This window comes from Phyllostomus discolor, chromosome 1, assembly GCF_004126475.2.
Source record: "Phyllostomus discolor isolate MPI-MPIP mPhyDis1 chromosome 1, mPhyDis1.pri.v3, whole genome shotgun sequence".
Lineage (NCBI taxonomy): Eukaryota > Metazoa > Chordata > Mammalia > Chiroptera > Phyllostomidae > Phyllostomus > Phyllostomus discolor.
In genome coordinates, this window is record NC_040903.2 from 15,411,196 (window position 1) to 15,433,194 (window position 21,999).

The 21,999-nt window shown below is 41.5% G+C and overlaps 1 protein-coding gene across 5 annotated transcripts in view; it reads left to right on the plus strand.

Annotated features, from left to right (window-relative positions):
* Positions 1–1,058: 1,058 nt before the first annotated feature.
* The window catches only part of TBC1D19 (TBC1 domain family member 19), a 111,453-nt gene continuing 90,512 nt past the window's right edge, over positions 1,059–21,999 (plus strand). For 2 of the 5 annotated variants that reach the window (XM_036019574.1, XM_028507523.2), the window contains exons 1-4: positions 1,059–1,294; positions 17,948–18,020; positions 18,981–19,026; positions 21,832–21,907. In XM_036019574.1, coding sequence (XP_035875467.1) covers positions 1,196–1,294; positions 17,948–18,020; positions 18,981–19,026; positions 21,832–21,907 — 294 coding nt within the window. In that variant the 5' untranslated portion in view covers positions 1,059–1,195. Of the gene's footprint in view, positions 1,295–17,947; positions 18,025–18,980; positions 19,027–21,831; positions 21,908–21,999 lie in introns of all 5 variants that reach the window. The other 3 variants (XM_028507522.2, XM_036019583.1, XM_036019588.1) reach the window with 3 other exon arrangements.

Genomic DNA, 21,999 nt, shown 5'->3' on the forward strand with positions numbered 1-21,999 from the left:
ACTAGAAACTATCTTGTGACTCCTAAGCGCATTCAAGTTTAAGGTAGTTAGGCTTGAGTTTTTGTAGCAATCTTGGTCTGTTCTCTTGGAATCCTACCGTGGCTTTGCTTAAAATATATGTATAAACACAATTGAAATAAATTCTTGATCATTTTAGCAAGGTTATTCTCGTGTGTATTATTCCATAGGCCTTTTTCTAGTTGCCTTTGGGAATGTCATTCAATCAGTTAAATCCATTACTTCCAGTTCTCCTAAAAATCTTTAATGTTTCCTTGAAGGCAAGGGCCATGTTTCATTCACCTTTGTGCGTCTGTAGTTTCCTGTATGTGAATGCTCAATCAATTTAAAGCTGAGTGAATTCTGAGTAAGTGACTGAATAAATACATGGAAGAAGAGGAATCTAAATGGTACATTCCTTGAAGACTGGTACACTGTCTTAGTTATCCTTGAATTGCCAATGCTTCCCAGAAAAATGATAAATAAATACTTCGTCTAACAACTTGGTTAAATTGTTAGATGAGAAGACCTTGTTTGTTTATTCCTGGCACAAACCCACAGAGAGTAGAAACAGGAGAAATGCAAACCAAATGGAGTGTTAAGTACAGTGCTAGGCACCTTTATATTTGTTACCTTAGCTAATCGTCACCACATTTTGTGAACTGGGTATTATTTTAGAGACAGAAACTGAGTTCTGAAGTTTAAGTGCCTCAGCCAAGTTCACACAGCTAGTGTCAGAGCCTGATTATTTTTGCAAATAATTGGCAGTGCCATTGTATCCACAGCCCTGTTTCTGCAGAGATTGAAAAGTGGAAGATGACGGATCCTATATAATACAACACAAAAACAAACATCTCTCTGAGTTCCCCTTCTGCATTGGAGGTGGTGTTGCTCTGGAGGAAAGAGCTCCTCTTCTTGCCTTTCAACCACAGACTGACTATGCAGGAACAATGCAAAGGAAAATCGACTCCCTCTCAGGTCATTTTCTGCTGTCGGAACGCAGGTGCTGGGACCGTCAGGCGCGGGGGGACCAGAGAGGAGCGGACACACGGCCGGCAGTTGCCTGGTAACGCCCACTGAAGGAGTCCCAGCATAATAGAGTCCGGGAGAAGTGTCTCTAGCCCTACGTGGGACCCCGTAGTCGTTCTCTCGGTGCCGGCGGCCTGTCCCCGCCGCTTGGCGGGCTAGGGCAGGGGAAATGTTGCAGGAGGAGTCGGATCTGTCTCTCATTATTGCTCAGATAGTCCAAAAACTCAAGGGCTCCAATTTGTACTCTCAGTTGGAACGGCAGGCCTGGGTAAGTGAGGCCGAGTGGAAGCGGGTGGGGACGGGCTGCGGCGATGCCTCCGGTCTCCTCTGGCACCCCGCTGGCGTAAGCTAGAGCCCGCCTCTGGCCTCTCTCGCTCCGCTCCTGTGCACGGAACACCCCCTCTTCCAGCTCCACTTGCTCAGCCTCGCACGCGGGGTGATAGATTTTTGAAGAAGGGTGGGGCGCGTCATGCCTTTTTTGAGGCCAGAGAAACGCTACATCTGTTTATTCATATTGTAGCCCTTTGCAGGGTCTACATTTTTAAGCTGCTGGAATCAGTGGAAGTAGTTCGGACCACGCTTTTCCCCTCACTTTTTCTGTTCTGTTCATGGGTTTGGAATCCCAGGTGCCTCTTTGCTTTAGCATCAACCGCCTTGCATTCTAGTCTCCCTGCAATGATTCACCCTCTATACGTTCACCCTGCATTTTTTGAGTATTTTCTAATGTGCTAGGTTCTTCAATGCAGAGATTCGTCAAGAGATATTTTCTTTTTGTGTGTATGGGTGAATGTCATGGAAATAGAATTACACAGTATGTACATTTAAATTTTTTTGTCAGTGACAGTTGACATACAATGTTATATTAGTATCAAATGTACAACATAGTGATTAGATATTTGTATTGTTCAATATATCTTACCAAGTGGTGACCACCCGGTAAGTCTAGTTCCCATATGAGTTCTGTTCCTTTTTATTGCTGAGTAATACTTCATTATTTGGGTAGACTGTGAACTTTTCATCCATTCCTTGGATGCTGGGAGTTTTTGGTTATAAAGTTACCAGTTTCCAGTTATGGAGATTATGAGTAAGGCTGATACGTACATTCTGGTATAGGTTTTTGTTTGAATATTTGTTTTTCTCTCTCTGGGATAAAAACCTAGGATTAGAATTACTGAGTTGTACAACAAGTGTATGTCTAATTATGTAAGATCTGACAAACTTTTCCCAAGTGTCTGAAGCATTTTGCATTTCCACCAGCAATTATGAAAGTTTCAGTTGCTTTGCATCTTTCCTAGTACTTGATGGCAGTTTATTTATTTTCTTTATGTGTTTCTTTTTAAAACTTACATTATATTGCATTGCTTATGCTCTTACCATTGTCCCGGTTTTTTCCGCTTTGCTACCCTCCACCCCCACTCTCTCATGGGCCACGCATGTATGTTCTTTGGCTATTGTGTTCCCTGTGCTGTACTTTACATCCCCATGACTATTCTGTAACTATGAATTTTCATAATCCCCTCACCTTTATCACCCATCCCTCCGACCTCCTTTTCCATATGGCAACTGTCAAAATATTCTCTGTATTTGTTTCTACTAATTGCTTGGTAATTTTGTTTTTTAGATTCAATTATTGATAGATATGCATTCATTGCTATGTTATTGTTCATATTTTTGATATTCTTCTTCTTAAAGAAGACCCTTTAGCATTTTATGTATATTGGTTTAGTGATGCCGAACTCCTACATAACATTTTCTTGTCTGGGGAGCTCTTTATCTCTCCTTTGATTCTAAATGATAGTTTCTCTGGGTAGAATAATCTTGGTTGTACCTCCTTGCTTTTCATCACTTTGAATATTTCTTGCCAGTCCCTTCTATCCTAGCAGACAGTCTTATTGGAACTCCCTTGTAGGTAACTAACTGCTTTTCTCTCGGCTTTTAAGATTCTCTTATCTTTAATTATGGTGTATCTTGGTGTGGCCCTCTTTGAGTTTATCTTGTTTGGGATTCCTGGGATTCCTGGACTTGTGTGTCCATTTCCTTTAACAGATTACAAAGTTGTTTTTTTTTTTTTTTTTTTTTTGTCATTAGTTTTCCAAATAGGTTTTCAATATCTTGCTCTTTCTCTTCTCTTTCTGGCACCACTACGATGTGAATATTGCTGTGCTTGAAGTTGTGCCAGAGGTGGTTGCACTGTGATTTTATCTTGTGTTCTTTTTTTCTTTTTCTGTTCTGATTGTGTGGTTTTTGGTTCCTATCCTCCAAATCCCTTAATTGATCCTCTGCTTCATCTGTAACTTCTTTTCGGTCATTATAGTTTTAATTTCTGATCGGTTCTTCTTTATGGTTTCCATGTCCTTTTTGGATGTGGTTGAAGTTTTCGCTAAGTTCATCTAAGTTTATTGAGCATCCTTATAACCAGTATTTTCAACTAAGCATCTAGTAGATTGTTTTGAACTCTGATCTAGTAGACTGTCTGCCTCCATTTAGTTTGGTTCTTTTTCTGGAGTTTTGTTATGTTCTTTCATCTGGGACATGCTCTTTGTCTCCTCATTTTGGCCTCCTCCCTGTTTTTGTTTCTATGTATTAGATACAGTTTCTATGACTTGCTGGCTTGGAAGAGTGGCCCAATGTAGTAATTGTCCTGTAGAGTCCAGTGGCAGTACCCAAGCTGGATATTTGAGGTGTGCCCACCATGTAGGCTGTGTACACCTTCCTTTTGTATTTGAGCCGTGATTGCTGTTGACAGGTCAATGGAGGAGATTTACCCAGGCTGATCAGCTGCAAGGACTGGCTGTGACCACTGACCACCAACCTCTGACCACTGTAGAGGATCGGCTGTTCAGGGGCCCAGTCCACAGCGCAGGACTGACTTCAGCAGGGCTCTGGTGCCCACTGAGTCTGCCTTGTGAGTGAGTCACTTGTGGAGGTGGTGGGGCGGTAGCGCTTCAACATGGTCTGTAGCTGTCCACTAGGTGTCAGGCGCTGGGGCCTCCCAGAAGGTGTAGGCCAAGATCAGCCACTACCTGTGTTATGACTGGGGCCACCCTGCGTAAGGCGCAAAGGTATCTGCAGTTGGCCGCTACTTGTGCTGGGTTTGGAGGTGCCCAAGTGAGTCCAAGCTGTGAACCAAGGCTATTCACTGCTAGTGCCAGGCCTGGGGCCTGGCCATAGGCACAGGGCACATTGAGGACACATGCTACATGTTTGAGAGAATTTAGGAAAATCTGACGCATGAACCAAGAGAAGCCATTCGTATGGAAAAGCCTCTGGAAACATGTTGGGTGGGTCCATAGGTTGGATGGGGCAAACAGTGTGAGCCGAGTTGATAGAGTCTCAGATATGGCACCCACCTGGCCACTCCACTGGGCAAGGGCCAAGGAAAGGGAAAATGGTGTCTGTCAGCACTTCTCTCTGGGAGAAAGCTGCCCCCCAGCTCTTGCCCTGACGCCGGACACTTCAGTTCTTCCCGGTATGCCTCCGGTGCCTTTCAGTCTGCTCCCCTGCTGGGGCTCAGGGGGAGTGAGTCCAGGTCAGTCTGTGCGTGGGCCCTTTAACAGGAGCTGGTGGGACTCTAGGAGTTTGTCTTTCACAGCCCCAGTCCCCTCTGGTTTTCATAGCCAGAAGTTATGGGCACTTAGCTTCAAGGCACTGGAGCCCTGGCTAGGGGGCCCTGCCGTGGGTGTGGGCCCCCTCACTCTCCATATACCCTCCCAATTTCTAACCGCCACACGTGGGTATGGCACCAGCTGGTTCTGTGCCCCTGCCCCTCCTACCAGTCTCAGTGTGGTTTCTGCTCTCATTCCGTAGCTGTAGAACTCCTGTTCACTCTGTGTCTGGCAGTTCTGAACAACAGGTGTTCTGCAGCTTAGTTCTGATGCTGATGTGGTTGTGCAAGGAGGCGAGCCATGTCTACCTGTGCTGCCATCTTGAAGTCTCTGCTGTCATTTTATTAATAATTAGTTTTTATCTGTTGTAGTGTTCTGGTCGGAGAGTAATGATAGCCCATTGTGATTTTAATTGCATTTCCCTAATGACTAATGATATTGAGTATCTTACCATGTTTATATTTTCTTTGGTAAAGCAGTCTGTTCAAATTCTTTGCCCGTTTAAGAAAATTATGTTACTCTCTTGTTGCCAAATTGTAAGGATTTTTTATATAAAAGACACAGGTCCTTTATCAGATATTCATCTTGCAGGTATTTTCTCCCAGTCTGTGGCTTATCTTTCCATTTTCTTAACTGGGTCTTTCAAGTAGCAAAAAAATTTAATTTCGATGACACATTTTTTATCAATTTTTTCTTTTATGACTTGTGCTTTTTTATGTCCTATCTAAGAATCTTTTCCTAACCGTTTTGTTCTGGAATTTTTATAGTTTTAGCTTCTACATTTGGATCTGCGACCCATCTTCAGTTAACTTTTGTGTGTTCCCCTCCCTCACGGGAGAGGAGAGTCTGGGTGGGCCCTGTGGCTTATGCTCCCCCGCAGCGGCAGCTTGTCCCTTGAACACCTGTGCCTCGGACGAGCCCCTGCGGCCCCTGCTCTGCCCCAGTCTCTTGCGTGGACACCTTTTGTTAGGAGCTGACAACTTGTTTTCCGGTGTGGCCGCATCAGTGTGCGTTCCCGCCAGCAAGGAGAGTGCTGCTGCTGCACCACATCCGCACCAGCGTTTGGTTGGTGTTTTAGGTGTTAGCCACGCTACCGGGTGTGTTGTAACATCTCACTGTTGCTTTGATTTGTCGTTGCTTAATGGCATATGACACTGAGCATCTTTTCATATGTTTATTTGCCACCTATATGTCTTTTTGGTGAGATATCTGTTCGAGTCTTTCGCCCCTTTTTCATTTGGGTGTTTTCTTATTGTTGAGTTTTGAGAGTATTTATTTTGTATCAGGCACAACCCTAGGCCCAGGGCACACAGCACTGACTGGGATGAAGTAGTTCCCTCCTGAAGAGATGATACATTGCAGATAAATACAGGTCCACAATCCCTTATCCAAAACCTGGGGCCAGATATGTTTTGATTTCAGATTTTCCCCCAAACTTTAGAAACGTAATTTCTGCATATTCTGTATGGTATTTAATGTCCCTACTGTGATCTTGTCACACCCAGTAATTTTACACATTAACATACATGTAGCAAAATATGAATTTTCACACTCACAGTGTAATAAATAAGGACTGTAAATAGTCTCATGTCAATTCAGGTCAGATCAGATCTTGCCTTAAAAAGAGTTCAAGTCAGGACAGATTTTGCCACCAATTCAGTTACACAAAACTTTGGTTTTCAAACTTTTGGGGTTTTGGGATTTCAAGTAAAGGATTATGTATCTGTACCTGTAACATCCAACAGTTTATTGCCTTGCTGTAGGAAAGAGTAGGGCAAGGAAATAGAAAGATAAAGCAGGGGAAGGGGGCGATTACCTGGGACACTCTAAGGCATATATTTGATTGGTTCTTTAGACAAATAAAGTAACAGACCTATAATGTTACAGATTCATAAAAATGTTACTATAGGTTTTTTTTAAAGTAATGCAATCTTGGACTTGAAAAAAATGTGATAACTTTGCCTTAGTTTATATCCATTAGCTCAGACATTCAATAGAAATAGGCTAACTCTTAAAAGGCAACTTTACAATCAGCTTTGATAATGTACTTTTAAACAACTGGCTGTATTTGTTACGTGCCTTTAAAATTTTAATCTAGAGGGTATTCTCCTGTACCAGCATTTTCTGGACTGCCTGCATTTCATCTGTTTGAGTTTACGCAGAGAGCGCTAGAGGGCTGTGGTCCCACCGAATTAGAAAGATGAAACCACACAGAACATTTCTAAGCCAATGTAAATGAGTTTTAGACTTCTTCCCTGCTAGTGATTCTCTTTTAGTATTACGATTAAACATGGACTCTTTTAATGTATCCTTTTATATATTGACGTTTAATTATTTAAGATATTAATGTGATAACATGGAATTTTGTGTTTCTAGAAAGGGGTTCTTTCTAAGTTTCCTGAGTTACTTTGTTATGAAGTCACCCTGCATCTTCAAATTGCATTTGCTCACTCATCCTCTGGACATTAGAATAATAGCCTAAATCCAAATTTGGTGTCTAGCACCGACTCAACATCATTACTTTTTTTTTTAAAATCATGCATTATTTGTATTAAAAATGGATGTTGTGGTAAAACCTCAAATGTGATTTCCATTCCATTAAGTATTTAATAAGTCTTGGTGCTCAGATTGTTATTGTAAATAACAGAATTGTGAAAGGAAGGAACCCGAAAGAAGATAGGCTTCGGAGAGAGAAGTAACATAAACGACGGCATGTCGTCCAAGTCTGGAACCCAGAGCGTCTCGGGCTGCTGCTCTTTGCTGACAGACTTGGAGCGCTGTGTCTCCAATGTTGTTTCGTAGTCATCACTACCAGAAGTATGTACCGCATAGAGAGAATTTAGAGAGCATAAAAAGGAGAAAAGAAACTGACCTTCATTTATTATTTCTTCTAGGAAAAATAAAATTCAGTGACTTTAATTAAAGAGATTTTAATTGAATACATTTTGTGCAAGGCATGGATAGATAGAACATATATTTGTATTGAAAAGCCTGTGCCATGATTAGAGCTTAGTATTGTCTGGGTGTCTCCCCCTCTTTCTGTCTCTCCGGGGTGGGATGTGGCATGCATTGGGGGACGCTCCTGATTGGACTACTGCAGCTGATACGTAGATGAGTAACTCAGGGACTCCGACTGAGTTCGGTGTGAACCAGGGAGTGATTATTCTTACTCATACCTACCTTGGCTGTGGTCATGCCCTTTCATCCTGGGAAGTAAGACACTGAAGAAGCGGAAAAGGGTGCATAGGATTTCAAAATAAGTAACCTCTTGTCTTCATAGAATATATAGACTGGAGGGATAAGACACCTATTAAAATGTGGGTTTGCTTTGTGTAAGCATATCTCTTCATACTTTATTTCAGCACTGAGTTACTTAGAGAAGGTCATGTAAGATTCTTGTTGAAATAGTTAGGTAAGGCCAAGTTAAAATGAGAGGGAAAAACTTGATTAGTAAATGTGAACTGAAGACTGTTCAGGCGTAAAGTATGTTATGAAAAGAGGCTAAGACACACAGATGTGGAGTAAGGGGGGTAAGACAGCCAGTGCTCCAGAGAAGTGGGTCAGCTTGGGACGTCAGCACAAGAAAACCAGCGAGGGATTGTCTTCAGGTGAGAGAAACCGGAGCAGGGGTCCTATCTCACCACACAGATGGAGGAGAAGGCCTGGTCAGCTTGCACAGAGCCAGAATTTCCAGCTGGAAACGAAAACTCATTCTTGGCTGCAGTGCATGTCTACAGGACTGCTAGGATTACAGAAACGGATCTAGCCAACGGTTTTAGGAAGAACCAAGCGTACTCGGAAGAAATGGGGATACCCAACTCAACACGTTCTAATGAGCCTCTCTTCTGTGGTGGTGAGAGGTGCTCGGCGGAAAATAGACCAAGTCCAAAGCAATGATATGAATGATAAAGAATGTTTGGGGATTCATGTGACAAAGGGTGTTATATCTTTTTGAAAAATCACACGTATCTCTTAGCTTTTTGTGTGTATGTTTCTCAATACATTGTGAGTTCCTTGAGAGTAAGGGGGGATGCTGCCTTCTTTTTCTTTCTATATCCAATAGCTGACACATAGGAGGTGTTCAGTTAATTATCGAAAGAGGAAAGCAAATGAAAAGGCATATACTAAGGTATAAATATACTGAAAGGAAATGGCAGGGGGTGGGGAAGGCTTGGGTAGCGTTCAAGGTGGGGAGATGGGAGTGAATTCCCAATGTAGGAACAGCGGGAAGGCTGAGCAGGTTTCAGGTGCAGGGCACTTCTAGAGCGAGATTACACAGGCTGTGCCGGACTAGAGTTTTACAGGATTGGAAGTGCCAGGATGAACTTGCCTTTGTTCTGTAAGCAGTGAGTGAGTGGGGTTGCTGAGGTATTTTGAGGAGGGTGGAGACATGAAGGAGGTGGTTTTCAGGAATAAGAGACTCTTTGTCTTCTTCTCTCAATCCCTCCCTCACGCTCGTGCCTTTCCGCACACACCGCTGGTACGCGGACCGCCCCCTGCCTTTGTGCACCGAGCTGTCAGCCTGTGCTCCCTTTTCCCGTTTCTTCAGTTAGAACTGATTGTCCCTTTCTCTACGGATCATACCTCTGTTGTGACATTTTCTTTTTTATAGTGGAATTGGCTGTTCGTATTGGCTGTTTTCCAGACTAAAAATTCTAGAGAACAAGGACAATGTCTCAGTCGTTCTGTGTTCCCCAAGGGATTTTGCAGGTATAGATCTGAGGAATCTGTAGTGCAGATGTGTTCGCTGAAGACATGTTTGTGAAGAACTTACCATGGGCTAGCTTTTGTGCTGGCTCTGGGGGTACAGAGACGAAGGACACTTGTTCTCAGGAAGGCACTTGTCCTATAGTCTGGCGCAGTGCTTCTCGAAGCATGATCTGTGGATCACTGGTGTGCAGGTTAAAGCTATTTTATATAATGCAATAAATAATGTATATGGTGTATAACACAACAATGCCGTTTTAAAGATGAAATGTTATTGTGCTGACATTTGTGCTCATGGGAAAGGCAGTGGCAGTGGGTTCAACCGCAGGGGCCCCGGCGCACACCGGGGAACGGGCACCAGACCGCGCCGGCAGGCGCTGCCCTGGGCCCCACCCACACGTGCGGTGACGGAGCCAGCTTCGCTCCGGGGCTCTCGGTGGAACAGCAACCGTTATTTACTTAAGTCTGATTTCTTGAAGACACATCTTTTTAGTATTCTGTTTGAGGAAGTGGAAGTATGCAGGAGGCATTTCTGCTGTATATTGAAATGAGACGATTATCAAGAGGAAAAGCCCTCTTGTAATTAATTGACTGAATTACAAGTGGAATTGTTTTTTTTTTTTAATGAAATGCCATTTTTACTCAAAAGAGTGATTGACAAACTGTTGTTTAGGTATTTGGTAGATATTTTCCCTAAAATGAGCAAAGTGAGCCTCACTTCAAGGAAAACCATTCTGTATTGCCAATGATAAAATTTGAACTTTAAATAAAAATTAGATTCTGTAAAACTGTGTCCACCACTGTGGACTTGATGGCTTTCCAATACTTAAAAAAAAGACTTTTTGATGCTCTTGGTGGGGATGCTACCGAATGTTACTTTCTCATATTGTTTAATGAGATGTGTCCACCGCATCACTTAGTTAATACATTTGAAATGATCATCATTTAATGTTACAAAACCATGTAGAGATAAAAGATTGATTCAAAAAGGAAGGCAGATAAATACATGTTTATGTAATACAATATTAAAAAATTTATTGACATTCAGATTCAACTTTGCAACAGATCTTTAGGAAGCAACTGCTTGCCCAGTTTTGGTGTGCTATCAGAGGGGGATGTCAACATTATTACAAAAATATATTACAGTACCCTTCTCTTTTCCAGTGACACATCTGTGTGACCCCGATTTTTTTCACATGCGTCAAACAGCGTTAATGGAATGTTACAGCAGGTTGAAGAACCCAACTGTTTTTCATTCAACCAAACATCAAGTTTTCAAACAATTAAGACAGTGTCTCTTTTTCTCATTAATTTTTAATTTCTGAAAATTCAGTGCTTTTAAATAAAAATATTTATACTAATAATAAATGGGTTTGTATTGTTACTTTTAAAGAGTTAAATCTTTATTGTGGTAAAATATACATAAGATTTATTTTGTTAACCACTTTCATGTGTGTGGTTCTGTGGCATTAAGTATAATACATGCACATTGTCGCACAGCCCCCACCACCACCCAACTCCAGGACTTTTTCATCGTCCCAGACGGAAACTCTGCACCCACTAAGCAGTAACGCCCCACTCCCCGTCCCCACAGGCCCCGCCACCCGCCATCTGCTCCCTGCCTCTCTGAGTTGGACTCTTCTAGGTGCCTCACTGTGAGTGGAATCACACAGTACAGTCAGTCCTCACTTACCTCATGGACTAGGCTCTGTGACTTCAAGTGAAATGACGTATAATGAAACCAACTGTAGCCTAATTGACATAAACAAGTCTTGTGGCATCTCATCTATGTTATAATGAAATGGGTAGAACGACGATATTTTTTGATGACCTGCTATGTTTGTTTTTCTTTGATTGGCTTATTTTACTTACAGTGTTCTCAGCGTTCATTCATGTTTTAGATGTGTCAGAATTTCCTTCCTTTTTAAAGGCTGAATAGTATTCCGCTGTATGTACATACTAGTTTTGTTTACCCATTCATTGGTCTGTGGACATTTGGGTTGCTTCCATATGCTAGCGATTGTGAATAATGCTGTTACGAAGTTGAGTATACAAATATATGTTCAAGTCCCTGCTTTCAGTTCTTTAGAGTATGTACCCAGAATTAGAATTGCTGAGTCACATGATAATTCAATTTTTATTTTTTTGAGGGACTGCTATACTAATGAGCAAACAGCTTTAATTGTTCTGTTTTAATTTCTAATGCTGTAAAGATCAATGGGTGTAATCCACATAAACAAAAGAACTCTTAGATTCTTAATCATGTTTAAGAGGATCCTGGGACTGAAACGTTTGAAGATCAGTGGTGTAGTGGAGTGAGTGAGGCACAGAGCTCAGCAGGGGTGACTGCAGCGGGGGACAAGTTGGACTGGACTTTGCTCAGGGAAGAATGGCCGGAGTGGTAAGGAGACTCTGTCACATGAAGAGAACTTGGAGAACCCGGAAATATAGGTGACCTTGGGAAGGGAAGCTTTTAGGGAAGCCATGTTGGAATATTTATCATTGTCTCACAGAGAAGGAATTAGGCTTATTTTCTGTGACCTTGGAGCAGGGTTGGGGTGATGGTGGCTGACTTTAAGGGGAGTCCATTTTAGCTTGAGGGAGAGAGAAACAGAGAAACATCAGCAGGTTGCCTCCTGTACGAGCCCTGGTTGGGGATCGCACCTGCGGCCTAGGTATGTGCCCTGACTGTGGAGGGACCCCACAGGCAGGTGGCCTTTGATGTATGGGACAGTGGCTCCAACCGACTGAGACACCTGTGCAAGGCAAGAATTTTCTTACAGAGTAGTGCGAGGATGGAATTGGCTAAGGTAGAGATGGAGTGAGTTTGCAAGCTGGAAAGGTAGCTTAGAGTGTCTAGGTCAGAGCTAGAAAGCCACATGGAGAGGAGAGTCAATCAGTAAGTAATTGACTTAGAAGAACTCCGTAGTCTCTTCTGACCCTGAAATTCTGTGACTCTTCAGGCAGAGAGCGAGGAAGTCCAGGATTAGTGTAGCGGCACATAGGAAGAAATGGAGAGGATGGGACCTCCTTAGAGGGAATTAAAGGACCCTTAGAACCTTTCTTGTAGACCTTCGTATGTCCCGGTTTGTACTTCATGGAATATTTAGCCTCAGTTTACCTCTCAGCTTCTTTGACCCAGCTGTGATTTCAGCCACTTTGCTTCTCTGGTTTCCCTTGCTTGATAAGTGTAGAGATTTAAGATGGCCAGTGGCCAGTGCTTTGGATTAAGACTGTTCTGCTGGAGGTAGAAAGAAACTGGAAAGATTCGTGTGTGTGCATGTGTGGAAGGGGCAGGGGTGAAGATGGCCCTGTGTTTTTAGAGTGTAGAGTGGTGGGGGATGTCAGGCACATCAACAGAAGTCAGTGGGTGGAGGATGGGTGCTCACGGGGCCGTGGCTAGGAATGTGTGGTATGCCCCTCGCTAGGTTGTGTTTCTGACCCTATTCTGTGCCAGCTCTTACAATGAGCTACAGGCAGTTGGTTTAAAAGAAGGCGTCACTGTTGTAGATACTTTAAAAACTTCCACCTCCAATCACCCCTTCCCTCCCAGTCTTTTGCGTTAGTCCATGGCCATCCAGGCACATCTTGTTTTTATAACACAACTTTAACTTACACTGGATTTCACAGCCTAAAAATAACGTAGAAACATTTTCTATCTGAGTCTCAAAATAACCTGTTCAGTTGTGAGTTTCCCTATAAGATAAAAAAAGAAAACTGAGATACAGCGAGTTTAAATGACTGGACTAAGACATAATACATAAGACTGAGAGATGGTTCCAGGTCTCCCACTACGAAAACCCACTCTCCTTTAGTTCCAAGTGGTTTATAAACTATGCTCTGTTATATGAAGGAGTCTGAAAATGTTCTCTTCATTTAAAGATACTTGATAAGAAGCAACACTCTTTCAAATGCATTGTTATATCAAATTCTTCATAATCCACTGAGGTGCTTCCAAATTAACTTGTTTCTGGGTAGACCCTAGGGGGTGGGGAACACTTTTCTTCCATATTTCTTTATATTTGTAAGTGATGGCACACTTACAAATGTGCCATCAGTGAGACAGGATGTGATTCTGCACTGGTCTTTCAAAGCATTTGAGCTTGTGCCTGTCCCTTCATGGCACACCGTGCGAGGGAGGGGACTGCTGCAGCGCGCATGTGGTGCTGGGTGCAGGCCAAGCAGAGCGCAGGCGCGGCTGCCCTCACGACCCCCCATCGTGGTGTGCCGCTGCGGCGTGGGACCAGTGAGCCGGTAACCTGTCGTGTTCTAGGAATGCCATGGAATGCACAGTTTTAGTGGTTACAACTATCAGAAACTCTGTCTGATTTTTGTATATATCATAAATAATTTTTGTGACTTGTTTTCAAAATAAAATTTTTCAACCACTCTCTTTCGATTTCCCACAATACTTCAATTGTGGGGTGCGCTGAGACCGCCAGGGAGGCTATTAAACGTGCAAACACTTATCTCTGGGAATCAGGATTTTTCTTTATATTAAGCAATCAAAACAAAATACAAAAAAATTGTATATTGAGGCTATATAAGAATAAAGCTATGTCTTTTTAATGTTAATCGTACCCTACTTGATGAGAAAAGACTCGCTGTTGTCATTGTCTAGAAATGTCACTTTCCGTGTGTTTTATATGCTGGGCTGCCTAGGAGGGCTCAGATTCTGTTGGAAAACAGTGTTGAGCTGCTGAAGCAGTTTGAGGACTGCTGTGCCTACCATGTTGTCCTCCTCTCACTGTCCTGTTCCTATTTTCAAGTTTCTCAAGATTTTTATAATTAGCTGAGATGATTAGTTCATGTGGTTTGCCTTTGATATATTAAAGTATATGGAGCCCTGACTGGCGTGGCTCAGTGTGTTGGGCGTCGTACTGCAGAGTGAAGTGTGGCCATTTCGATTCCAGGTCGGGGCACAAGCCTGGGCTGGGGATGTGGTCCCTGGGTGGGGTGCACGAGAGGCAGCTGATCATGGTTTCTCTCCCTCTCTTTCTCCTTCCCTTCCCCTCACTCTAAAAATAAATAAATAAAATCTTTTAAAAATTTTTAAAAAGTATATCTGGGAGGTGTAGCAACTTGGAAGGATTGAAAATGTTTAGAAGTAATGACCGATTTCTCTCTTAAAGCTCTTTAAATTGTGCTAAAGTCAGCCATTTCCAAATACAGGATTAGTGAAAGAAAACCCACTTCCTTTTGCCATGGTGCTTTTGCATAGTAAATAAGATGTTGCAGTTTTTAAAATCCTAGGAATTATAGACTAGAAAACAGTCTCTCTAGTTACAAGTAATTTTTATAGAGTCCTTGTTTATTTGGGAGGAAATCTGTTAAAAAGGATATACCATGGTTTGGTCAATATAATTTTGTCAAGCAACAATTCAGTCCAAGAAATGAAGAAGACATGGTCTTTGCCTTTGAATTTAACAGTCAGAAAGATAAATAGGCAAGTTGAAGGTGACAGTCTAACCTGGTGAGCACTACAGAGGAGCTGAGTGCGCCATCTTTGCAGGCGAGGCGCGGGGGTAGGGAAAGCAGGTGACATCTGAAGGATGACTCGGAAGCCAGCAGCAGGTGCCTGTGAAGGTGGCGAGGGAGCATTCACATCTGAGGAAACAACATGAACAAAAGCCTGGACCCTCAACATACTTGACGGTTGGGGAATAATTAGGGAATAGAGTTCACTGTGACTAACGGGTAGGGTGTGGGTAGGGAGGAGGTGTGGGAAAAGAGAGGGTGTCATTAGCTTGGTGGAGGAACACCCGATGCATCTGGAGAGAGAAGCTGGGACACACGGCGAAGGGCCGGATGTGCCTGCCCTGCTGAAGTCTAGGCTGCTTCTACATGCTGTGGAGACCCGAAGCCAGGAAAGACTTGTGGTTTGGGAAGAGCCACTGGAGGATGGACTGAAAAAATAGAAATGGGTGCATTTCTTTAATAAGCTTTTGTTGAGCACCTGCTTGTGAAAGTAACTATTCTAGGCACTTAGGATACAACAGTGAACAGAGAGACAAGGATATCTGCCCCAGTGGAGCTTCCCGCTACTAGAGCAGCGAGCTAGACTGATAAACATAGCAGATAAATTAATCCTGTAGCACGTTAGGAGGGAATAAGTGCTAAGTAGGAAGAACCAGTAGAGCAAGGGGGGTGAGAATGGGAGTGCTTGGCAGCTGCGATTTCAATGAGGTGGCAACAGGTCCAGTTCAGAGGCCGTTGCCCTGATCCAAGCGAGAAGTGGTGAGGGCTTGGACCTAGGTGTGGGACTTGAGAATGGGGAGAGGGAATAGATTGGGGGACATATTTTTCTTTTTCTCTTTTACACTTTTTATCATAAAATAAAACACAAATGGAACCACACAAAACAAATCTGTAATGTAGCAAATTATTATTAGATAAACAACCTTGTAAAATTTACCTTGGTAAAAAAATGAAATTTCGCCAGCCGCTCCAGGAACCCCTTCATTTGCCCCGTCCCAATCACAGGCCCCTCCCTCCCCCCCAGAGCCTGATTTTGGTAACCACTTTCCTGCATTTCTTGATAGTTTTATTAACCAAATGTGTATCCCTAGACACTCTAGCTTAGTATTGCCAATTAAAAAAGGTTTTGATGTACCTTTAAAATCTTTTAAAATCTACAGGTTTTTGTGAACATGGATGACAGTGTGCTGATTGCTGGCGATAGGGGGTTATAAAGGGCATAAATGGTAATGGGAAAAATACAATAAAGATTAAAGAAAATATATAAAATTTAAAAAATCGACTGGTTTCCCCTTCTTCCTTTTTTTTTTCCTTATAATTTATCCACTGAAGAACTGGGTAGTTTGACCTTTATAATGTCCACATCCTGGATTTTTCTGATTGCGCACTCGCAGGGAAGTTGAACGTGTTCCGCTGTCCCGTGTAACTCGAGGGCTGACAGCAGACTCGTGTCCCAGCAGACAACTTGCGTATCGGCTGCCCGTGTTCTTTCATCGAGAAGCGAATGACGCCCGCTTGTCTTTTGCAATGTCAGTAGCTGTTTGTGCTTAATGCCTAGAATTAGTAATTCGTTAGGGGTCGCACAATAGTGATATTCTAATTATAGCATATCTGTTTTAGTTGTTAGCTAGAATACTTTAATAAGAAGACATTTCTTCTTTTCTACCCCGTGGTACAGTTTCCATAGGAAAGGCAAGATAAATGACTTTTCTTTTATTTACCAGTTTTCAGGACGATAAGTTGGTTTCCCGTCATCCTCCATTTTTATTACTTTGCCTGTATTTCCTCCTTGACGTCTGGAAAGGGTGCCTGATCGGTCATTTTCAAGGATTCATAGGTGCTGGACTGCTCTGGCCTCTTCCGACCTTATCTGCTGCCCTGGATTAGGCAAAAACCCTCTCACTTTCAGCCCCTGTTCTAAAATTGGCTTTTCCTATGTTCTGGCAAACACTTGTTGGCTGTTTTGGAGTTCTTCTGTTTTGCGTATATCAGATACCTCACTGCTTCGCTCTGCTTCCCTTCACAGACACTAGTACCATCCACTGTGGATCTTGTGCCTGTCGGTTTGTCCCAGCTGCTTGTGGTTTAGGTTTGTGGGGGATAGCTTATCACCAAGTTTTGTACATGTTTTTCATGGTATTTTGGTCTTGCGGTCTAATTGCTTGGCCTGTTTTTATGTGGAAATTAGGGAGATTAAAAAAAAAAAAGCAGCTGACTGCTGCTAATGCCGTCTTCCCAGAAATGGGTTGAATGGTGGAAGAGTTAGAGTGGAACTGAGAATACTGGAGTTTATGGTGCGGAAGATCTGGTGGGTAGAATTGCATGGTTGAGGGTTAAAACAGAGAAGAGAAGGAGCAACATAATCAGTGGAACATAAGACCAGTGTTTCTATTTCGTAGGTTTGAAATGCTTATGAGATACTCTAATAGAAATGCCTTCTTAAGAAATAGGCGTCTAGAGTTTGATAGGGTAAGTGATGAAAGATCACCTGAAAATAATTGAAGCCATTATAAATCGGAGAATTACTATTTTTGGTAAGAATTACAGTATGAAAATCTGTAGAATAAAAAGCTTGCACATGAAGGAGAAAGAGACACTAATAAGCATTTGGGAAATACTAGCTTTATGTATTTTCTGTAAATATGCACAACACGTGCTGGTTCGAGCTCAGCAGCCATCCAAAGAGAAAGATGCTGTTCAAAAATCCATTTTATGGATGCAACTGGTTTTTTGGTCATTAGGTGTAGGTAGATGCTGTATACTTTGAGTATAATATTAAAAGAATGAGCTTATGAAATCTCAGTATTTTTTCTACTAGAAAAATAGATGTTAAATATGCATAAAGATGAAAGTCCTCAGTGATGTTAAATATTCATAAGCTGCAAGGTTTTGAATTTTGACTATAGTGTACTATGTACTATCACAGATCCTCTATTTAAGAGTAGGTGAAAAAATCTTCTTTCTTGTGAGCTTGCCCAGTTAATCCTAGGGTGCTCTGACCTCAAAGGGGAGTTTTTAGATAGTTTTTAAATATGTACATTTGGACACTCCTTTTAAAATTTCTATTAGCATTAAATATCAACCCAAATGAATTACTTTTGACTTCTGTCTTTTTCTTCTTCTTAAATTAGGCCAGTCTTCAGAGACCTGAGATTAAACTTGAATCACTAAAGGAGGATATTAAGAGATTCTTTAAAACATCAGGTTTGTAAGTTGCTTTTTTTTTCCTCTAATTCTGTAAGGCAAAAATAAGGAAATACTTTTATTTGAAGGGAGTATTTTATCCCCAGCCATCTAATTACTCATTCAAAATTGTGAAACTGTGGCTAGATAGGTTTCTATTTGGTAAGAATTAGAACTTCCAGACATTTCGATAAAATGCTATAAAAATTTAGGGGCACTGGGGGAATGGCTACTTTACATTAATTAGTTTTAAGTACTATTTATCTTCCAGATCAGAATACATCCTGAATATATGAAAAAATATCCCTAGTTACTATGCATCTTGTCTTTTATTTTTTTTGTGGCTTTTGCTTTTTATACTTCTTTTCTCTACTCTTTCTACTCTTTCAATGAACAAAAGAAAATCTTACTTTTTTTTAGAGCTAAGAGAGATCCCCTTTCTAACCTTTGCACATGGAAACTGAGATGTTAAGTGATTTAATTACCCAGAAAAGTTCAAGTGCTTAGCAGCCAACATAACCGCTGTGACTAGTGGTACCTTATAATCCACCCCTGTCATTCAGGAGTTTGCAGTGAGCTGGTTACCTGTGGTCTGTGTTTGCCACGTCCCTCCTGTTTCCTGCCCTGCCCTTGGAACAGCCCTCATAGCCCTAGTATAATACAATAGCTAAAGATTTCGGCATTTGTTGAGCTACTTAATGGTAGAAGAAGCAACTTTTCCTTCCATCTTGAGAAAATGGTGCAATAGTTTTCCCTAACAAATAATGTGATGTTGACAGCTTGGCCCCTCAGCATCTGCCAAGGGACGTGGTGAATGCACAGGAACCAGATCCTTAGTAACACTTCACACAGCAATTGGGAGTTGATAAAGTTCTTTCACAAATGAATATAATGTCACAGTTTTAGTGAGGTACATTTAACTATAATGTGTATCTATTTTTGAAACTAATATGTATCTATATTGTATTTTTTTAAAAACAGGTTGGGAGAAGAAACTTCAGAATGCTGTTTACAGTGAACTGAGTGTGTGAGTTTTTCCTATCCCTGTTGAAATACTGTTTGTTGTGTTTAGCTATTATTTACTTTGTAAGTACTGAGTACAGTATTGCTGTATGTACTCATAATATTTCTCATTAATATTTATATGGCATTTAATATTAATACTTTTAAAAATTATAGTTTTACCTGAGAAATAATAATGAATAAGTAGAGTTTTTATAGAGTTTTTGTAGAGTTTTAAGTATCAAGAATTTTATATTAAAAATTCATTTATTCAGTATAATTAGGGAATGAGATAATTCTCGTAAATTATTATTTCAGAAAACTGAAGTTTACCAACGTTCTTTTTACTGTTGTCACTTTGGATATCACCCCTCCCCCGCTTTTTGGATATTTCTCTTTATGAATGACCATTCTAAACATAATTTAACTTCTTCAATGATACCGATATTATTAAGAACATCAAACAACAAAGTTAACTTTTTTGTTCATGTGGACTTGCCCTCAGCATCTGTTGAGGTGTGTAGAACTATTTGTCATCCCCCAAAATGTCGCTCTAGAATGTTAGCTTTGTAGCTGTTGACTGTCTGCCATGCGCCAGCCCTGCACGCGGCGCCAGGAATCCGGGGTGGAGCAAGAAGCGCGGTGCCTGGGCAGAAGGGAGCAGCGACTCAGAGACTCAGAGGTGGGGATGCGGCACACTGGGGGGACGGAAGTTGAATGGCTGGATGGTGCCAGGCACAAGGGCGTGGTAGAGGGCGATGTTAGATACGTAGGCAGGAATGTGCTCCATACCGAGGCTGTGTAGACTGGGTCCTAATAGGATTTGGGTGTCAGTTTGGAATTTTAAGCAGTGTAGTGCCGTGATCATATTTGTGTTTCATTCATTCAGCCGTGTACCGGTTATCTGGTGTGCCTCAGGCATTGTGCTGGGCACTGGCGTTGCCATCACAGGTGAAGAAGGAAGACATTGCTCCTGGCCAACAGCCAGGCTGTTTGGCATGTAGGCTGAAAGTAGTGTGCAAGCTGGGGACCCTGGTGAAGTGTCTGACAGATGAGTGCAGACGAGAGATGCTGGTTGTGTAAAACAGTGTCAGTGGGGAGGAGAAGCTGAGCAGTGTTCTGAGGGATTTAGGGACAGGGGAAGGAGTCGAGCAGGGTGCGAAGTTCCAGCGCTGTCTTCCTGTCTGATGGCCCTCACCTCTCGTGTAGCGTGCTCAAGTTTCCACCCGAAGTTTATGCTTTATTAATTTGGAAATGATTACTGTGCAAATAGAAGGACTTTAGAGTGATACTTAACTCTAAACCACATGTCCCTTTGCAAATGATACACTTGAGCAGTATGAAACATAGCGTTTTTAAAACTATCTTGCACCTACGAAATACTGAGGTCTGTAGAGATTATCATTTAGTCCCTTTGAGAAAGGTGATTTATTTAGGTACATAGAATGTGGATTTCAATGGGAAGAGCAATTAGCTAGAAATAAGAAGTGAAACTGTCTTTAAAATTGGGTAGGATAGGTTGCTTCTTTCTACTCTAGACATGTCTGTATGGACATTGGAGCCTTTAACACATAGTTCTGGGACAGGTTCAAGTAGCTTGGTATGTCATTAATTAATGCTTCATTTGCTAATGTCCCACTTCGAACGAGGAGTTTCTTGAGGACTCAGTGTGTGCTTCTTGGTTATTGGAACACGGTTGGTTTGCTGTAGGTACAGGTCCTATGACTGACTTCAATAGGAGGTCTGTGTTTTTCTGTGAAAGAGATTGGAACCTCTAAGTAAATGTTGAACTATCATGCTTTTCTATCACCTTATTTGTGATTTCCTGTCACTCTGTGCCTCGATCATTATATTTCAACCATTCTGGTTTTTTCTGATTGTTAGACATTCCAAATGTTTACACCTCAGGGTCTTATGCTTGCTTTCTCTTTGCCAGGGATATTCTCCCCAGATCTTTGTATGGCGGGCTTCTTCCTCTCACTAAGGTCTTAGCTCGGATCTCAGCTCCCCCGGACGCCTTCCCTGCCCTTCCAGGTCACTGCCCTCTCACCACCCTGCTCTCGGGTTCTCACGGCACTTATTGCTGTCTGACGCTATTCCATGTATTTATTTGTTTGTGTAATTATTGACTTCCTTTCTTTACTAGACTGTCAGGTATTTGAGAATAGGGGATATTGTCTTAATCGTCACCATGTACTTTGTCCCTTGAATGGCCCCAAAATTTGTTGAATAAATAAATGTCTTCTTAATAAAAACAATACATTTTGAATATAAAATGTAAAGTTACTTAGAAAATAAAGAATTCATAAGACATTAAAATTTTTTAATTTTATTAAATTTGTGAATGTGTTAAATATTAAAATATGGCTATTTCAGTAAATATTTGTATTATTTCAAGTAAGTGAAATATATAATCATAGGGAAAAGGAAATTGTGGGAAATGAAAATGGTTGCTATGTTGGTAAGTCAGTGGATTTTTTCAACCTTATAAAATTTCTCTAAATGTTATATTTCTGTATTAAAATTAAGTTATGATAATTTCACAAGCATTTACAGAGCCAAATCATTTTAAAATTACTTTAATTATGAAATCAGATTATTATGCAGTTTAACAATTAAATTGCTAATCTAAAACTGTAGTACTAGTAGGATAAGAATTACAGTTTTGTGAGGCTGTTGCACCTTGTGTGAATACATATAACTGTTAATAAGTATTCTATTCAATATTTCACTTATAACATGGGCTACAGAGGTAAGTAATCTCTAACCAAGAGAATGAATTCATTATCAAGGTGATGTACAACATTTAGCTGCCTCTTTTTGTCCCTAGGTTTCCTTCACCTCGTCACCCTGCAGCGCCCCCTGAGCATCTTAAAGAACCTCTGGCATACATGAGGAAAGCACAGGTTGGCTATTGTTCATTTTTAACTTTATTTTTCCATTCCGAGTTATGTACTGCAGAATAAAAGGTCCTTATTGATGTCAGAGTATGTATTAT